At 41.0% G+C, this 20,223-nt stretch overlaps 2 protein-coding genes across 2 annotated transcripts in view; one reads left to right on the top strand and one right to left on the bottom strand.

The window, feature by feature from the left end:
• Positions 1–12,227, top strand: part of LOC114465776 (plexin-C1-like) — a 41,245-nt gene extending 29,018 nt beyond the window's left edge. Inside the window, 9 exon segments of the mRNA XM_028451009.1 lie at positions 1,317–1,326; positions 2,717–2,773; positions 2,969–3,003; positions 4,169–4,264; positions 4,394–4,557; positions 4,630–4,777; positions 5,461–5,601; positions 5,671–5,745; positions 9,461–12,227. Coding sequence (XP_028306810.1) covers positions 1,317–1,326; positions 2,717–2,773; positions 2,969–3,003; positions 4,169–4,264; positions 4,394–4,557; positions 4,630–4,777; positions 5,461–5,601; positions 5,671–5,745; positions 9,461–9,565 — 831 coding nt within the window. The 3' untranslated portion in view covers positions 9,566–12,227.
• On the bottom strand, positions 10,723–19,556 carry LOC114465774 (centrosomal protein of 83 kDa-like). Its single transcript, XM_028451006.1, has 14 exons — positions 19,268–19,556; positions 18,489–18,639; positions 17,382–17,474; positions 16,981–17,112; positions 15,687–15,938; positions 15,466–15,597; positions 14,204–14,318; positions 13,315–13,459; positions 13,056–13,205; positions 11,940–12,042; positions 11,732–11,889; positions 11,508–11,637; positions 11,129–11,220; positions 10,723–10,873 (listed from the first exon to the last, which is right to left on the bottom strand). Exons 1-14 carry the CDS (start codon positions 19,501–19,503, stop codon positions 10,723–10,725), a joined length of 2,040 nt encoding a protein of 679 aa, XP_028306807.1. The 5' UTR covers positions 19,504–19,556.
• Positions 19,557–20,223: the final 667 nt, after the last annotated feature.

Raw genomic sequence — 20,223 nt, 5'->3', positions numbered from 1 at the left:
ATTGCATCGCCTTCAGCAATCTGCGCCGCCTTTGCCATGTCACCTTCGCTGCACCGCCTTCGCTGTGCCACCTTTAGTTCATACAAAGACCGTGGGCGACCGTGACTCAGGTGGTAGTGGGTCGTCTTCTGATCGAGAGGTTGGGGGTTGGATCCCAGTACCTGACTATGTGTCAAAGTGTCCTTGGGCAAGACACTGAACCCTAAGTTGCTCCCAGTGGTCGACTAGCGCCTTGCATGGCAGTCCTGTCCCACTGGTGTATGAATGTGAGAGTGATTGGGTGAATGAGCTGATATGTAAAGCGCTTTGAGACTGCTTCAGTGTGGTGATAAAGCGCTATATAAATCATGTCCATTTTTACCGTAATATAACAGTGAATTTGATACTATCAATGCATTATTATTGATGTGTTTAGACAGAAATGTATTATTGAGATAGAAACTTAGACATTTTATTTTTATTGGTGTACTAACACATCCAAGAACATTGCTGGAGTAGTAGTAGTAGTAGTAGTAGTAGTAGTAGCAGTAGTAGTAGTAGTAGTAGTAGTAGTAGCAGTAGTAGTAGTAGTAGTAGTAGTAGTAGTAGTAGCAGTAGTAGTAGTAGTAGTAGTAGTAGTAGTAGCAGTAGTAGTAGTAGTAGTAGTAGTAGTAGTAGTAGCAGCAGTAGTAGTAGTAGTAGTAGTAGTAGTAGCAGTAGTAGTAGTAGTAGTAGTAGTAGCAGTAGTAGTAGTAGTAGTAGTAGTAGTAGTAGTAGCAGTAGTAGTAGCAGTAGTAGTAGCAGTAGTAGTAGTAGTAGTAGTAGTAGTAGTAGCAGTAGTAGTAGTAGTAGTAGTAGTAGTAGTAGCAGTAGTAGTAGTAGTAGTAGTAGCATTAGTAGTAGTAGTAGTAGTAGCAGCTCCAGGAAGAGTGTGTAAAGTTTGAGCTGACAATTTTCAAGATTTGGCCAATTTCCTATTAACACAAAATGGAGAGAATCTCGATACAAAACAATACAATAAAAAATAAAACATGCGTCTCATTGATTTTTTTTGATCGAGATGCCAAAACAGAAGTTTGTGAAAAATTCCAAACCTTTTTGATTTTTTTCCCCCCATATTAAATAGTCTTCACTCTGTAGGGGGCGCTAACGTGCTGATTTTTGTATTTCCACATTGAGCTGATGTAGGGTCAAGAGTTTAACAACTGGTTTACATTTGATGCAAATCAATGTTTGTATGTGCAAATGGGAGCATTTAAAAAAATAATAACTTTCAAAAGGTTTTGGCCAAAATGCAATCTATAAATTTTTGATAACTTGATGTCCCACTTCTCTAGATGATCTCCGGTGATTTTGAGCCCATCAGTGAAATGCCCATCGGAGGAGTGCTTTAAAATGCATTTGCCCCATATTAAATTGTCTTCACTTTGTAGGGTTGCTAACACACCAATGTCCGGTTTCCACATTGAGCTGGTTTAGGTCCAGGAGTTTAAGAACTGAGTCACATTTCACGCAAATCCGACTTTGTATGTGCAAATGGGAGCATTTTAAAAAAAAAGATTAGGCCAAAATTCACGGCTCCGCCCTGCAAACACCGTAAAAAAAAATCCATGGCTAACTTTTGATGTCCCACTTCTCCAAGGCAAGGCAAGGCAAAGCAAATTTATTTGTATAGTGCATTTCATACACAAGGCAACTCAATGTGCTTTACATGATAGAACATTCAACTGTTTAAAACCAATAAGAACATTTAAAATCATCAGTAAAATCAATTCAATTCAAATCATCAACAAACACAGATGATCTCCAGCAACTTTGAACCCTCTCGGTGAAATGCCTTAGGAAAAGTGTACTAAAATAGGACATTTGTCTCATATTAAATTCTCTTCACTCTGTAGGGGGTGCTAATGTGCCAATGTTTGTTTTTCCACATTGAGCAAATTCACTGCTCCGCCCTGCAAACACCGTAAAAGTTGTAAAAAATCCATGGATGTCTTTTGGTGTCCCACTTCTCTAGATGATCTCCAGCGATTTTGAACCTCGTCAGTGAAACGCCCTAGGAGAAATGAGTTAAAATACAACGTGAGAGAAAATAGCAATTTCGCATTTTTCAATTTTCAATTGAAGATTATGGACTTCATGTGTATTTTTTTGCATGGTCTTAATAATATGTTTTACTTGTCTTGTCATGGTCTACTTCTGTCTCAAATTTCACGATTCTGCGAGTAATTATTTTTTGGCAATTTCTATCTCGTAATGCATTTTTGGCATACTTGGGGGCGCTGGCGCGTAAAATTTTTGCATTTATAAAATCGGAAATAGCCAGAAATTATAGAAAAGCGCATTTGAATTTTTGAGACTCTTCGTAATGGTTTGGTGGGTGAAAAGTAGGTGAGTTGGTTCTGACACCGGGAAAAAAAGAAAGAAAGAAAGAAAGAATAATAATCCGACCCAATAACAATGTTTTCCCCTTTTTGAGTACCATGAACTATACATTTTCGTAAAGCGCGGGGGCATGCCTACGAAAAGACAAGGGTCCCTGGTCACGGACGGGCATGTGGCATTCGCATAGGCTCCGCCTTTTCCTTCGTAGTTTCCTTCGAGAGCAAAAGGCCCTTCGCCAGCTCGTGGCACTCGGGCCAAACAATTTTCTGGTTGTGTTTAAAAAGTCATGTGCTGGTGAAACTGAGCAACACAAAGTAAAATATTATAATATAATCCTTTTGTCCTGTCAAAGTCAAAGTGGTTTCTAAGAAAGGTCACCCCACTGTGAGCCCTCAGGGAAGTGTGAAAGGTCAGTGAGTGAAAAACACATCCCTGAACTTTAACGTGTGTGATTTTATATAAATCCACTGCACACACACATGCAAATACATTAAGATTTATTGTATTGTCAAATATTGTAACCAACACTAAACCAGATTGAGATGAATTATTCATTGCTGAAGTTTCCATTAGACTTTATGTGTGTCTGCTCTTTTTCTTGTAGATGATGAGAACTTCTCAGGGAAATACTTTCATTTGGTAAGAGACCGTCTGTCCCATTTATTTGCTTTAGTATCTTGTTATTGTGTGTTTTACTCAGGGACCTTTCCCAGGGCCTGTACCACGAAGCTGGATTTCTACTTAGCGCACTAACTTCTGGGATTTATTCCATGTGTGCACTACGGCGCTGGTTAACGCTGGATAATCACAGTGGTAACTAAGGCTGAACAGCTAACCTGGTCGGGACCAAGTTATGAAGTGGATAAGATCTGAGTGACTTTAAAATTTCCGTCTTCTGACAAATCAATTCTCTTGGAAGAGTCAGTTTGGCTGTTGTGACGCAGTCTGTAACCAAACTAAATGGTGATTCCGGTTACACCGGAGGACTCCTGGCGGCTGATGATGGCTGTCGGCTTCAGAAGTTGATCTGGCTTACACAAGCCTGACGGACTTCAGCCACGTTGTGCTGCCGAATCCACCGCAATCTTTTGTCAGATTGGTTCAAATTGCGGAAATTTGCTAACCTTGCTTGCACGGTGGATTCTTCTGGTGTTCACAAGTACCAGAATCCATCTTGTCCTGCTCCAGCCCTTACCCTTCTGTGAGCGAACCGAACCGATTCAAACCAATCATGAGGCATTGTTGTGGTTTAGGGCAGGATTTTTGGATGTGACAAAGGCAGAAGCGCCAAAGCAAAACTGGCACGTGCAGTTGCGGGGAGAGGAACTAGCTGGGATACCGTTATTAGCATAGCTCCGAATCAAAACAGAAAGATGTCGACGCAGGAGGATGATCGTGTGGAAGCTGCTATAAACTCAGTTTTAGAAGAATCCAGCATTTCCTTTTTGAAAAAACAACAGCGAGAGGCACTTTGTGCATTTTTGGATGGTAAAGACGGCAAAGCTGAGCCTTGTTGTTGATGTTGTAGCAGCGCCTCTGTGGCACATGCCGATGGCAACATCATCATTTGTTACCGTGTGAGTGGCTAAAACAAATCATGGTGGACAGGCCCTTCGCCCATTTAGCTTCAAGCATTCTGTTCATGTCCTGCCCTTGTTCCAAAAGGAATGTTTGGTTTGGTGAAGCCCGCTAATGGAGAGATATCCCAGATATACTTATTCAGCTTTGTAGTACAGGCTCCTAGTGTTTGTATCACAGCGTGTTAAGGATAATTGTCTTTTGGATGGCTGCTGTCCTGATGTAGATCGATCCTGAAGTGGACGAAAACCAAAGAAAGAACCCAGAAAGGAAGAAGTTAAAAGTGAAGGAGGTTCACCTCACCAACCTGCTGTCCACCAAGGCAAGAACTGAAAGCACAACCTGTCTGTCCTCCTCACATTTAACCAACAACTCATTCTCACATTGTGTCCAATTCTTCTGTCATGAGGGTTGAAGAAAGTGAATAATGGGTTTTTAAATCTCTCTGAAGGTGGCCGTGCATTCGTTTGTGGAGAACCTTTTCAGAGCCATTTGGGGCCTTTCCGACTGCAAAGCTCCGCATGCTGTCAAATACTTCTTTGACCTGTTGGACAATCAGGCCGACAACATGAAGATCAGTGACCCAGACGTCCTGCACATCTGGAAGACTAACAGGTACAGCTGAGAGCAGCGTTAAAGGCAGTCCATGAGTCCTCTTCTCTAATAACGTGTTGTCTCTAAACCCAGTCTGCCGCTGCGCTTTTGGGTCAACATCCTGAAGAACCCTCAGTTTGTCTTTGACATGGAGAAGAGTCCACATCTGGACGGATGCCTGTCTGTTATCGCTCAGGCTTTCATGGACTGCTTTTCTCTCAGTGAGACACAGCTGGGGAAGGTGTGTGGTTTTCTCACATGATCACCTTACGGCAGGGGTGGACTGGGACAAAAATTCAGCCCTGGCATTTATTATCAGCGGACACCATGTAGAAGCCGTTATTAAGTCAGTGATGCTCAACAAGTGGCTCTTTATGTCTTAATTTTAATTATTATTTCCCCAGAAAACCTTAAAAGGGGGAAACTTTTGAACCCCTTTTTGCCTTTGTCCCAATTTTTCCCCTTTTCAAATAGTTCTGACACTTTTTTTTTTTAGACTTTAGCTCCTTTTGCCAATATATGTCTTGTTTTTTTCTATTGTTTGTCCATTTTTGCAAGTTCTGTTTGACACTTAAATGCAATTTTTGTCCTTTCTTTAATTTTTTGGCTACTTTTTATCTAAATAAGCTAACTTTTACCCAATAAGTACCTCTTTTTTCATTTCTTTCCTATATTTTGCCTGTTTTTGGCCCATTTTAGTCACTTTTCACTCTTTTGGACCATTTTTGGCCATGTGTTACCATGTTTGCCTCAACTAACTCATCAAAAAAATAAAATAAAACGTAGCGGACCGAACCGGCAAACTTCGGGTTGATGGCCCACCGGGACGATGCCCGGGATGCCATATGGCCATTCCACCCCTGCCTTACAGAGAAAGTGCTGTTCCTTTGTTGTTCGTACTGACCTTGATGCTGATCATTACAGTATGCACCAACCAACAAGCTCCTCTACGCAAAAGAGATTCCCAAGTTTAAACAGGAAGTGAAAGCTTACTACAAACAGATCAAAGATCAGGCATCCATCACTGATTCACAATTAAAGGAGTTTCTGACAATCGAGTCAAAGGTAAAGTCCACAACACTTAAAGGAGTTACTCTGAGAGAGTGAGCACTGAAAGAAGTGTTTCTGTTTCAGAAACATGAGAATGAATTTAATGAGGCCGCAGCCCTACGAGAGCTCTACAAATACATACAGCGATATTACAAAGAGGTCAGTACATCAAGGCTTTGTTTGTCAAACAGTTTGTGTGAAGTGTCAGCGATGCCTTAATTCCACATTGGGTACAGCAGTTATCAACGGAACATTTAATAAAACACTGAGTAATTAACTGCACTTCAGAATCATTGGTAACACTTTACTTGAAGTTTTATACATAAAGGCTGACATTATGTTGTCATTATTATGACATGACACCTGTCATTAGCATAAATAAGGTGTCATGAGGGCTGTCATTAAGTGTCATTTGTTACCCTACCTTCTAACCTTTACCCGAACTCTAACCCTACCTAACCCCACTAGATCCCTCCACCTAACCCAGAAAACGCCAACATAGCTCCAAAGATGTCATAATTTAGTGAACGACACTTAATGACAGCCTCCATGACACCTTATTCATGATAAAGACAGCATAACGTGAGCCTTATTGTTTGTATTTGTGTTTGTTCTCTTTCCTAATAAAATAAAACAGTTAAAGCAGTTGAACACCATGTTCAAGCATAAGGGTGTCCATATGTGCACTTGGCACCAGGACACCCTAGGCCGCAGTTCGATGATTGACTTCGTAGTCGTGTCATCGGACTTGCGGCCGCATGTCTTGGACACTCGGAGGGGCGGAGCTGTCAACTGATCACCACCTGGTGGTGAGTTGGCTCCGATGGCGGGGAAGGATGCCGGTTTGACCTGGCAGACCCAAATGTATAGTGAGGGTCTGCTGGGAACGCCTGGCAGAGTCTCCCGTCAGAAGGAGCTTCAACTCCCACCTCCGGGAAAACTTCAACCATGTCTCGGAGGAGGTGGGGGACATTGAGTCCGAGTGGGCCATGTTCCGTGCCTCTGTTGCTGAGGCGGCTGATCGGTGCTGTGGCCGCAAGGTCGTCGGTGCCTGTCGTGGCGGCAATACCCGAACTCGTTGGTGGACACCGAGGGTGAGGGATGCCGTCAAGCTGAAGAAGGAGTCCTACCGGGCCTTTTTGGCCTGTGGGACTCCGGAGGCAGCAGACAGGTACCGACGGGTCAAGCGGAGTGCAGCCACGGCGGTCGCCGAGGCAAAAGCCCGGACATGGGAGGAGTTTGGTGAGGCCATGGAGAACGACTTCCGGACGGCTTCGAAGAGATTCTGGACCACCATCCGGCGTCTCAGGAGGGAGAAGCAGTGCACCGTCAACACTATGTATGGTGCGGATGGTGCGCTGCTGACCTCGACTCGAGACGTTGTGGATCGGTGGGGGGAATACTTCGAAGACCTCCTCAATCCCACCGACACGCCTTCCAATCAGGAAGAAGGGCCCAGGGACCCGAGAGTGGACTCTCCTATCTCTGGGGCTGAGGTTGCCGAGGTGGTTAAAAAGCTCCTCGGTGGCAGGGCTCCGGGGGTGGATGAGATCCGCCCGGAGTTCCTCAAGGCCCTGGATGTTGTGGGGCTGTCATGGCTGACACGACTCTGCAACATCGCGTGGACATCAGGGGCAGTGCCTCTGGATTGGCAGACCGGGGTGGTGGTCCCCCTTTTTAAGAAGGGGGACCGGAGGGTGTGTTCCAATTATAGAGGGATCACACTCCTCAGCCTCCCCGGTAAGGTCTATTCAGGGGTACTGGAGAGGAGGGTCCGCCGGATAGTTGAACCTCGGATTCAGGAGGAGCAATGTGGTTTTCGTCCTGGCCGTGGAACTGTGGACCAGCTCTACACCCTCAGCAGGGTAATTGAGGGGTCATGGGAATTTGCCCAACCAGTCCACATGTGTTTTGTGGACCTGGAAAAGGCATTTGATTCCTGTGGGGGGGTCCTCCGGGAGTATGGGGTATCGAACCTCCTGATAGGAGCTGTTCGTTCCCTGTATGACCGGAGTCAGAGTCTGGTCCGCATTGCCGGCAGTAAGTCGAAATCGTTTCCGGTGAGGGTTGGACTCCGCCAGGGCTGCCCTTTGTCACCGATTCTGTTCATTACTTTTATGGACAGAATTTCTAGGCGCAGTCAGGGCGTTGAGGGGGTCCGGTTCGGGGGCCTCAGTATTGCATCACTACTTTTTGCAGATGATGTGGTCCTGTTGGCTCCAACGTACCGTGACCTTCAACTCTCACTGGATCGGTTCGCAGCCGAGTGTGAAGCGGCCGGAATGAGAATCAGCACCTCCAAATCCGAGTCCATGGTTCTCGACCGGAAAAAGGTGGAGTGCCTTCTCCGGGTTGGAGATGAGGTTCTGCCCCAGGTGGAGGAGTTCAAGCACCTCGGGGTCTTGTTTCACGATGAAGGGAAGGATGGAGCGAGAGATCGACAGGCGGATTGGTGCGGCGTCTGCAGTGATGCAGAGTCTGCACCGGTCCGTCATTGTAAAAAGGGAGCTGAGCCAAAAAGCGAAGCTCTCGATTTACAGGTCGGTCTACGTTCCAACCCTCACCTATGGTCATGAACTTTGGGTCATGACCAAAAGAACAAGATCACGGGTACAAGCGGCCGAAATTAGTTTCCTCCGTAGGGTGGCTGGGCTCTCCCTTAGAGATAGGGTGAGAAGCTCAGTCATTCGGGAGGGGCTCAAAGTAGAGTCGCTGCTCCTCCGCATCGAGAAGAGCCAGATGAGGTGGCTCGGGCACCTAATAAGGATGCCCCCTGAACGCCTCCCTAGTGAGGCGTTCAGGACATGTCCCTCCGGAAGGAGGCCCCTGGGAAGACCCAGGACACGCTGGAGAGACTATGTCTCTCGGCTGGCCTGGGAACTTCTCGGGGTCCCCCCGGAAGAGCTGGAGGAAGTGGCCGGGGAGAGGGAAGTCTGGGCCTCCCTACTGAGGACCCTGCCCCCGCGACCCCGAAATGGCTAAGTGGGAGAAGATGGATGGATGGATGGAGTTAAAGCTGCTGGAGATTATATTTGTATTTGTTATCAGATGAATCCATAGGCCTCATAGATCAATATATCAAAAACCATTTGTACACAAAAAGATGTAAAAGGTTGAAATTGCTGCTTAAAAGTTTGTCTTCATCTCCACGATAAACAAATTTCACAATGCATTGTGGGATGTGGAGTCCAAAGCATGGACAGATGCAAAGAAGTGTTTTTACATCATTGTTACAGTAAACAATGACAATGGTTTGCTTGATACCATTTTTCTTCCAGTTTGTCCCCAGTATTCCCAGTGATATCTGAATGGAATAAAAACACTTCAATGCAAATGTCTCCCCGACGCTACATCCCACAATGCAATACATAAAACTGTCAACATACAGAGTGTTTATGGTGGGGATGAAAACAATCTTTCAAGCGTCAATTTCAACCTTTTACATCTTTTTTGTGTGCAAATGATCTTGAATTTATTGATCCATGAGGCTTACGCTTCTGTAAACTGAGGTGCAATAACAGCGTTGAAAGGATTTTAGTTTTGCGTGCGTCTCTGTGAACTACAAGGAGAAGGCGACGCCTAAAGCTGCAGCGAGTGACCACTTCACATGGGAAACTGTGCCATGTGTAAACATTGAAACCATGTTTCCTAACCTCAGTTGAACTGATGAGGCTGGTGTTTCCTGTTCTTGTGGGCAGAGCAGCACTTTGTAACAAACAGTTCCACTTACTTCATCCGTGATCATTCATACACGTTTTATTACACATTTTATTACAAATTTACAAAACAGTGCAGGAGTAGGTTTTTTTTTTTGTTTTTTTTTAAATAATACTTAGATTCCACAACATTTTTTGGATGTGTATCTTTTTTACAGATTAAAGAGAAGTTGGAGCAGAATGGAGTTCCTGTTGAGCTCACAGAGCAACTACAGCACGTAAAAAACTCTTTTGATGGACAGAAGAGCTGCTCGTGGGACTGAGCCGTCCTGAGGATGACGTGTCGAGGGAATCATGTGGAAGAGCAGAGGATGGAGGACATGTTTGACTGATATGGAGGATGCTCAGTAAAGGAGGAGCAGCTGAGGTAGTGCATCAGGAGCACAGAGGGCGTGGCTGACCATGTGGCTGCCTGTTAGTCATCTCTTCATCTGGTTTAGAACCGTTTTTTATGAATTTGTGCTGTTGAAACAGTCCCTTCTATGGTGCCATGTAGTGCCGTGTAAACATTTTTCCTCTGAATGGCTTTAGTATAAATATAAACATGCATTTAAAAACAATAATCTAACCCTGAGGACATCATGGCCAACATGTGATAGGCATCCCATTAAAGGTTTGATTTCTTCTAATATTTCATCTGTTTTGGACACAGATGTAGTAAACTAGTATCAGTATATAATAAAAAATGAATCAACGTGTATCAGTGATGCCAAAAAGACTGAAAAGTTAAAATCATTGAAGTATAGAACCAGTCTCTCCTAATTTAAGACTTTCTCATTTGTTTAGAACAGGGTTTGGCCATAAACACAAAGGTACATATAGAAACATGAGACGCTAACAACAACTTTGACTTGTAGCAAGTATAGTAATAATTATGGACTTTAACCTTTTTGTTTTTCCTAAAACAACGTAGATCAACTAGTAAAGACATAAATCACTTCCATTTGTTGTTTTTTTAAAATTTATTTCAAATATAAATTTGTTACGTTTTCAGTTGAAAATACATTGTTTACTTTAACTATAAAAACTAAATAATGCTGTTAAAACCACCTTTTCTGGCTTTATTGTTTGCACCTCTGTTCATAATTTACATTACTTTTACACCAAGAATGAACAACTTCATGATTTTAAATCCCTAAATTAATTATAATATATTTTTACTTTTGAACATATAAATAAACTTACTTCTGATACTCACCTGTGTGTGAGCTGTTTACAGGAACAACAGACCTGCTAAAACTTTGCTTGTGACTGTTACGGGGCGGTAAGAGCTCAGGTGCAGATGACAAACATGGAGACAGAACTGAAGTTTAACTGTTTTATTTAATAGTCTGTAGATGAAGCTGTGAAGACCTGGGGTACGCTAGAAAGAGCGAGGGTTAACTGTGTGTACAGGGAGGCGGGGCCTAGGGTGAGGCTGTCAGGCAGACGAGCAGCCTAGATCCAGCAGAGGGGCGGCTGAGGACATCAGCAGAGAACCTGGATCACTGAGCAGGAGCTGATGAAACTCATTGCGTTGCTGTTGTAGCTTCTTCAGACGTCTCCTCAGATTAGTTTGGTTGTCTGATCGCCTGAGAAAGACAAAGGAACTATCAGGAAAAATAGGCCCAAAATCTAATCATTTTCATGGACAGGTTGTTATCTTATCAATCCCACAGGGGATTTAACATCCTTTGTTAATGCTTTGCAGTTGTACTTCCAAAACTGCAATTTGTTGAAATAATAAAAGAAAATCTAAACTGAAAATCAAGTTTTCAAATTAAAAAAATCTGGATATACTTTTGAGCTAAAATGGTGCAGCCTTATAGCAGACAGTCAATAGTTACTTTTTATAGAGAGAAGTTTCCAGCTCCAGCGTTACAATCGTGGCCTCCAGCAGCTCAATCCTATTCAGGTGATCCCTCTCTTCACTCTGCACCTGATAAACACAACAATCATCTGCCTTAGTTCACTGTTTCCCACATGCTGGTTAATATACAGACCCTTTCCAAAAAATTAGAATATCATGGAAAAGTTGTTTTTATTTGTTGAGCTGGAAGCCCAAATGATGTAAAAATAAACAAATGAATACTTGAAATCATTTAAATTGTGGGCCCTGAATTTATAATCTATGAAAGTCTAACTTTTTGAAAGGAATTAAACAACTTTTCCCTAATATTCTAATTTTTTGAAAAGGGTCTGTACTGTGTGAGCTGTCAGCTCTACCTTCTTCTGAGCCAGTTCTGCCTTCTGCAGTTTCTCTTTCACGTCATGGTATTTGTGCTGCAGCTCCGCTTCTCGCTGCTGCAACTTATGTTCCTCCAGGAACCATTCCACCTGACGCTTCTCCAGAAACCTGAGGACGCAGCATAGTCCAAGTGGAAGTTAGTGAGAGAAAAAAAAACTAATATTCAATGATGTGATGGCGACAGCATGTAGTGCAGACGTACTGCTTAGCTTCTTCTTGGCTCTTCTCTGCCTGGGCCTGGGCTGCTCTGAGCTCCTCCTTCATTGTCCCCAACACTTGTTGAAGATCCTGCTTTGTCTCCTTCAACTCATTTTCAGAGTGGGACAGCCTTTCAATCTGTACTCCAAGCTCCTGATTTTGCTAGCATGCCAAACAAACATTTATTTTTACTCCAATGTTCACAAACTCACTTGATTTCCTGAATGTTCTGAATTCACCTGCTGTAGGTAAAAAAATTCTGCTTTTTGTCTCTCAAGCTCCTCAACCTGTGAGCTCTGCTGCTGGAGTTTACATCTAAAGACAACAAGATCACATCTTTAGAAAAATAAAAGAAAACGAGCATGAAAATGACTTCACTGTGCAGACTAGACCATTTGCTTTTAGTACTGTACACTTCAAACGAAACACATAAGTAAGATTATGAAAGAAAAGCAGGATGACAGAGTTGTTTAAAGATGTGTGTATCAGTTAGAGCTGGGCAATATTTCCAGATTCTGAACCTGGTTCCGCTGGAAATTTCATCCTGTAAAAAAGAATGAGTTTTTTTCTCCCCATTGTCGCTAAATGTTTGTTCATGTGGATCTTGTTGGGTTCTTTTTCTTACTATGGACTTTATATTTTGTTCGGTGCACTAAGATGACTTTGTTGTAATTTGTGCTGTATAAATAAAGTTGAGTTGAAAGATATATCGAGTTTTCTATTTTGGGGATATAAAATATTGCAATATTGCCTATATCAATGCATATATTTTTATAGCTTATGTTTTAAAATACTTGTTTAAGGAGTCGTTGCTTTCACTACTTCTCAGAACAGCATAAAAATCACAGTTTGATGGATTGCTGTGTGTGTTCTAACCCAGACCTTCCCCTAAACAGAACTCACTCACACGTGCTGTCTCTTAGAGGACAAAAAGCCTAAAGTGGCACATATTGTGCAGCTGTTTGTTCGTAAATGTGCCCGTGTGACATTTGGATCATCAAATTTAACCCAGAATTGTCTTTCTCATCAAACTTCATTTGAAATAAAATGATGCAGATTTATATTTTATATCACTATTTTGAGAAAAAATATAGACATGCGTTTTGGTCCATATCGCCCAGCCCTAGTATCAGTCGCTGAATAAAGTGTGACAATTATGAGAATTAAAATAAAGAAACACAAATTGTGGTATTGTGTCTGCTCTCAGTCATAACAGCAGAGGGAATAACAGGCTTATTAGTTTACAAACTTCTGAAATATGACTTTGGCCGATATTTGCTTTTAGCACCATGTGACAACAGACACATGCCAACATTCAAAACACACACCTCAGGTTATGCAGCTCTCTGTGAGCACATTCCTCGCTTTGCTGGACTTTGTGGAGACGCTCTTCCCAATCCTCCTTCAGGTTGTGATCAGAGGCTACCTGCAGTGCCTTCTGGTGTTCTATGGATTCAAGGCGGTGCTCCAACTGCATCCTAATGTCCACACAGTTGACAACAGCGACAATGAGTGTTTCTTAGTTTCTAAGACTAAATGCAGTCAACCTGCAGAGTCATGAAGCAGAAATGAAAGAGTGATTCTCACTTTTCCTCAAGCAGAGCTGCAAACTTGCGTAGCTCCTCCTCTCGCGCGCACCGCACCATCCGCACCGTCTCTCTCTGCGTCTCCAGCAAAACTTCTTTAAGCCGCTCTAACGCCTCCGTGACAACCTCCACATCTGTCTGCAGATCTGAGACACATAGAATATACTGCTGATGTTAAACATGGGCAACTGGTGGCCCTTGGTCTACACTTGTGCAACTCCCCAAAAAAGTGCACTAAATGACTCAAAAAACACACAAAAGGGCAACAACAATACACAATAAAAACAAAAAGGACTCCAAAAACACACAAAAGTGACTCTGAAAAACCAAAACTAACAATGAAAATACACAAAATGACTCTAAACACAAAAACAAACCAAATGATAGGAAACATTTATTTACTGGACAACATAAATACACAAACTTTTTGTTCTTTCCTGTATTAATGTTGATATTGGACATTATTCCATATCTACTTGAATGGTGACAATATGTCCCTCAGATCAGACAATCACATTATTGTGGTCTCTGCTGTGATAAAAGTTACCTGTGCTTTGTATATATTTTTTAAATTGCACTACATTACCTGTAAATGGGAGTTGACGTCTGCATGGCTTGCTGCTTAATTAATCTGTGGCCAATGAAAATAATGGAAACCTAATTTTGTGCATATTGAGTTGTGTACTTTAGTCAGTGTACAGTATATTTACCAACAAGCCTGCATTTATTGGTGCTATCCTCTAACGGGCACAAGTTATGTAAGAATCAGATTAAACTGAGAAAGTGTGTATATACGTGTGTGTGGGAATACGTTCATAGATGATAAACATGTGTTAACTCTACTCAAATATCATCTATATATCTTATGTTTGTTTTGTGCATGTGCTTACCATCAATCTGTCTCTGCAGTGCGTCTTTCTCCCTCTCCATCTCTCCTTTAGCTCGAGCACAGTCCAGCTCCACAGTTCCCATTTCCATCTTGTGTGAATACTTCAGGCTTTCCAGCTAAGATTTAAAACATAACATATATTATTCACAGTATTTAAGGATTATTCTGTTTGATGTGTAGGCTGCCTTTGTTAAATCAGGACACAGACTTGAATTTATGCTGCAAACTTTCACAGTTCTAAAGTTTCCAACTCACCCCACTTTTATAAACTACAATGTCGGAATTTTAGCCAAAAGAAACATTTACAGACAAATGTAAAAGCTCCAAGAACTGAGTATTAAGAAAACCTATTGGTCATATCCACTTGATCAGATTCACTTATTGGCCACATTATAACACTGTCTCTTAATCCCTAATGGGACCTTTCTGTTTATTCCCGACTCATTTCCCAACCTGTCCAACAACATATAATGACATCGAGTGTGATAATGAGATGCAATCAGATCTAAAGGACAATGGGAAATGTATGACTTTTTTTTTTTAAAGCGGTGTCATTTTACTTGAAGTTTTATACATAAAAGCTGACATTATTATTATGACATGACACCTGTCATTAGCATGAACATGGTGTCATGAAGGCTGTCATTAAGTGTTGTTTGTTACCCTAACCCAGGGGTCTGCAACCTGCGGCTCTGGAGCCTCATGTGGCTCTTTGACTCTTTTACAATGGCTAGATGGCAAGATACTGTTTTGTTGTTATTTCTTGATGTTCATTTATTTTATTTCATTTTATTTTAAACTGTTTCTAAGTTGCCATTTACACGATCAATATAAATCAAATAGAATGAAATCAAACATTATTCTATATCATTTTAACGGTATAGAATTTAATACACTGTATTGTCTTCATTGAGAAGGTATTTTTAATCCAGGTGAGATGAGGCAAAATGGCTCCTTTGAAAATAAAGGTTGCAGACCCCTGACCTAACATTAACTCCACTAGATCCCTCCACCTAACCCAAAAAAATGCCAACATAGCTCCAAAGGTGTCATGATTTAGCAAAAGGTGTCATAATTTGACAGCTTAATGACATCTCAATAATGCTAATGATAGATAATAACAGCGTAATGTCAGCATTATGTATCAAACTTCAAGTAAAGCTAAATATTTAATGTAATGATCTCCAACAGCAAAGCTTGTTGAGTAGTAGTTGTTTTTTTCTGTTTAATTAAAGAAAGTAATGGAGGATGTCTTCATCGTACCTGGGAGCAGAGGCTGCCGATTTCACGCTCCGCTTTGTGCAGTTTCCCTGACACCAGGCTGCTCTGCTCGTCGCTCAAACCCAGCTCGTTCTCCATCCGCTCCAGATGCTGACGCAGCGACAGACGCTCCGCCTGTAACACCACCACCAACCAATCACATTTCATTTAACAACCATCACGGAGAGTCTGGCTCCCTGGTGTGGGAACTTTGCTCTCCTCACCTCCAGAATCTTCAGCGCCCCCTGAGACTCTGACAGTTGTCTGTTCTGGATGCGCTCCATGCTCTCGGCTTGCTGTCTCGCATTTTCCTTCTGAGCATAAAGCTCAGCCAGTTCTGCCTCGAAGCCCTTCATCCGCAGGTGGAGCTGGACTATCTCCCCCAGCAGAGTCTCCACTCGCTTGCTGTCACACACAGAGTCTGATTCCTGATACTGAGCCACCAGGTCCTCTCGATCCTTCTCCAGACGACCGATCTGACAACAGGACATCAACCCAAACTCATAAATAAACACATTTAAAGTAGGTCTGGGCCATTTGGACCAAAAGTCATATCTTCATATTTTTTTTCTCAAAATATTCAATATAAATCTTTATATTTTTAATTCAAATAAAGTCTGACCAGAAAGACAATTCTTGGTTAAATTTGCTGATGCAAAATGCCACACAGGCACATTTACGTACTAACCAACGGCTGCACAATACTGTATGTGCCACTTTTGCCTTTTTCTCCTCTAAGGGACAGCATGTGTGAGTGAGTTCTGTGGCTTGCTTAGAGCTAGGTCTAGGTTTAAACACACTCACAAATCCATCCAACTTTGCTTTTCATGCTGTATTTTATTACAAGAAAAGCTATAAAATGTATATAACAATGAAGTTCTATTTCAATAAAAATAGAAAACTCAATATATCTTGAATCTTGATATATTGCCCAGCTCTAATTTAAAGTTAATCCAGCTACCATGTAATTCAGGGTTTTTCAACATTGGGGTCGTGACCCCATGTGGGGTTGCCTGGAAATAAAATTATGTCGACTCAAATATCTAATAATAATAACATGTAAAAAAATTACTGTTTCAAAACACCGTATATATTTTTTATTCTAAATTTATTTTAAAATATATATATTTTTTTTCATTTATCTATTTTGCACAATTAAAAGAACAATACATCACATCACAGAAGTAGATATACAGTGCAGAAAGAATATTATTCTTTTTCAAAATAAAAAACTACACACAATCTCAAACAACTGTGTTCAATACTTTCACCTTCTCAAATATAAATCTAATCCAAATAAAAATGCAGTGTAACAATATGTGAACTGACGTGTTTTGTCACTTTTTGCACTAACACTGGCTACTCTGTATATGTAACGCAGTATAACAAAAAAGATCAAAACATTATTAGAGAGAGAGAGAGAAAAAATGTCTGGGATCGCCAGAAATGTGTGATATAAAAACGAGGTCAGGACAAGAAACAGGTCAGAAACCACTGCTATTAGAATAAATAAATCACCTCGGCCTCATAACGCATCCTTCTATCTTCGAGGACGCGAGCGTGTTCGTTGGTCTGGTGGTCAAACTGGGCCTTGAGGATGGTGTAGTCGTACCTCACCCTGTTGTACTCAGCTCTGTACTTCTCAGTCTCCTGTGCACACAACGTCAGAAAGGACTCTTAAAAATCAGCATCTAAGGCTGCTTTATAAGATGCTCTTCGATGAAGAGATAATCACTTGACCAAACATCACAAATGTAACGCCCTCACACATGCAAACTGAGTGCATGCATATATTAGAATAAAATGGAGGAGGAATACATTTCCATTAAAACACAGTTAACCATCAAAAACTCAACAGAATGAGTTCAGATTATACTTCTTTCATTACAAACTGGATTTCCATGACCAAAGACACTGACCTGCTCTAGCATGGTAAACCTTTCTCGAACTGGTGCCTCCATCTCCTGCTGAACCTGCACTCTGAGTAACTCCAGTCGTTGTGGAGTCATCACCTAAACAGAACACACATATCTTATATTTCATTTGTATTATAGGGTCAAGGTCCATTTTCTATGGGATTGGATATGGACTCCCTTATATAAAAAGTGCAAAATAAAAGATGGGGTCCAAATTCCAGGTATGGTCATTTACAATATTACACCTGTTATAATCACATACAAGCACATAGACACATTGGTGTTTGTCTGCAAGATGAAAAATTAGTAGAGATGTAACGATTAATCGTAAGGCAGTTAAAAATCGATTCATAGGTATCACGGTTGATATCGATTTTCTGAAAATTGAATCGCAGTACTCTTTTTAACCAGCAGAGGGCGGCGTGTACAAGTGTAGGTGTCGGGCGGAGTCTGCTAATACTTTCTTTCTGGCCGCCTTCTACTCTTAAATATGTTAATAAATGATTCATTGCCCCTTAAGCACCGAAAGAATATCTGTAATATTACTTGAATATCTGTAAAAGTCACGTTTTTCTATTAGCTCTGTCTGCTAGCATAGCTTCTCTTCTTCACTGAAAGATATCTGCATGCCAACCGACCACTGTGTTACCAGCGCCCTCTGCTGGTCCAAACAAATATGACGTAAATAAGTGTAATCACGTTTTTTTTTTTTTTTAAGTCCAATTGTTAAGGCACAAAATACATTTTCAGTTGCACTTTTAAAAGAAAAAGAACTATTATGCAGTTTTGCATTGTTTATTTTAGAACCAGAATTTAAATTAATAGGCTTCATTTTCATTTGTATTATTCCTTTATTTATTTCATTCAAGATTTATTTTTAGTTAAATTGCATTGTTTTGAATTGTTTATCAAGGAATTCTTTTGACAATGAAAAATAAAAGGAAAATAATACAGTATTTTCTAATTTGTCTACAGTCCCATTTTGTAAAATAAATCGTGAATCGAATCGTATCGGGAGTTGAGTGAATCGTTACATCCCTAAAAATGAGTATATCCATTGAATTAGATCAAATAATAAGGAAAATGCAGACAATAAAAGAGGATTCGTACCTGCAGCCGCAGATCCTCCAGCTCTCTGCTTTTGTCCAGCAGCTCTCCCTGCAGCTCAGCAAACAGCAGCTGCACTTTCTCCTGCTCGGACTGCTGGTCGCTCTGCAGACGCCTCAGTTCACTCTGCACATGAGTAAACTCATTCTGCAGGCTGCACCAGAGCAAACAAACAAAGACATGATACAATACTTTCACTACACAACTGAAAATGACCTGTTCACTTTAGTTATTTATGTGTGCAAAGGAAGAAAAAAAAACATTTTTTTCTGAATATTTAATATTTTTAGGTTTTTTTTCTGTTCTTTGGGGCAAAAAACATTTTTTTTGGAGTCATTTTTAGGATTTTCATGTTACTTTTTGTCTGTTTTAGAACTTTTTTTAAAAAAAAAATCACTCTGAAAAACAGGAGAAAAAAAAAATACTCAGAAAAATAGGAAAAATTATTCTGAAAGACTAAGAAAAAAAAAAACACAGAAAAACAGGAAAAATACTCTGCAAAAACTGGAAAAATGACTGAAAAATAGGAAAAAAAATACTCAGAAAAACATGAAAAATGACTCCAAAACAAAACAAAAATGATTCTGAAAAACAGGGAAAAATACTCAAAAAAATAGAAAAAATTACTCCGAAAAACAGATAAAAATGACTCTGGAAAAAAAAAAAAAAAAAAATAGCCACAAAACAAATTAATAATTCAGAAAAAACAGATTTTTTTTACAAGTATATATAATACATTTTGTAGTTATGAGCTCCAGATGATCAATGAGAACGGACTGTACCTGAGATGTTCCATCTTTAGAGTTTGGTAGTTGGATTTGTGGGTTTCGTTCGTCATCTTCTCTACAATCAGCATTTTGTGCAGCTCCAGCTCAGCCCCCTCCAGTCCAGCAGACAGACCCAGCATGGCTGCACACTGATTCACCCCAGGATCCAGGTTTTGGACCACAGGGTTTGTGCTACTGGGGCCAGTAGAGGGCATGTCGCCTGTAGAAGATAGTGATATTGACTCAGACATGAAAATAACTGAAAAGATGAAAGAGGACCTCAGAGTAAAACAATACACGTGTGATTAGAACGTTTTCCAGGTCAAACATGACAGTGGCTTTGAAGTGCGAATTTTGTTGATAGTTGGTAACCATGGAGAAGAGTTCCCCAGCTACTTGTTAAGATTAACTCTTCACTGTCTCAAGTGATTAGTGAAGGCTGTGCTACTGGCTCTGTTATGGATACACAAACTCTGACTGACAATAAGACCACTTCAGTTTGTGTGTCTGGATTTTAAAGAATGGCTTCAGACCAATCAGCGAACTCCAACCCACCACTGTCCATTTCTTTCTCCACCACAATTACAGTATAAAACACTATCACTTTTACATATTTTTATTGTAAATTAATTACAACCATTTATCGCATTTTTTTTTTTACAAAAAATATTATCTTGTGATTCAAATTACAGTATTTACCTGGCAACAAAAATCGCCAGTAAATAGCTGCAACTTCACTTTTTTTTTATTTATTTTTTTTATAGTTAAGTCTATTTTCTATCAGCAGCTTTTAAAAGATATGCGTTAGATTCCCTTCACCTGTTAAATAAAACCAGAGTCAGAGCTGTAAAAAACATCATATTTATTAAAAACATACAGTCAGACCGCCTCGACAAGTGGTTCCACCCACCGGGGAGAGAGGCTGGTGTGCTTTCCTCATCCACCTCCCGAGCCCGGGCCGTAGTGATGAA

This window comes from Gouania willdenowi, chromosome 6 (assembly GCF_900634775.1).
Source record: "Gouania willdenowi chromosome 6, fGouWil2.1, whole genome shotgun sequence".
In the NCBI taxonomy this organism is placed as follows: domain Eukaryota; kingdom Metazoa; phylum Chordata; class Actinopteri; order Blenniiformes; family Gobiesocidae; genus Gouania; species Gouania willdenowi.
The sequence above is the reverse complement of the archived record's forward strand: the minus strand, read 5'-3'. Positions and strand labels throughout refer to the sequence as shown.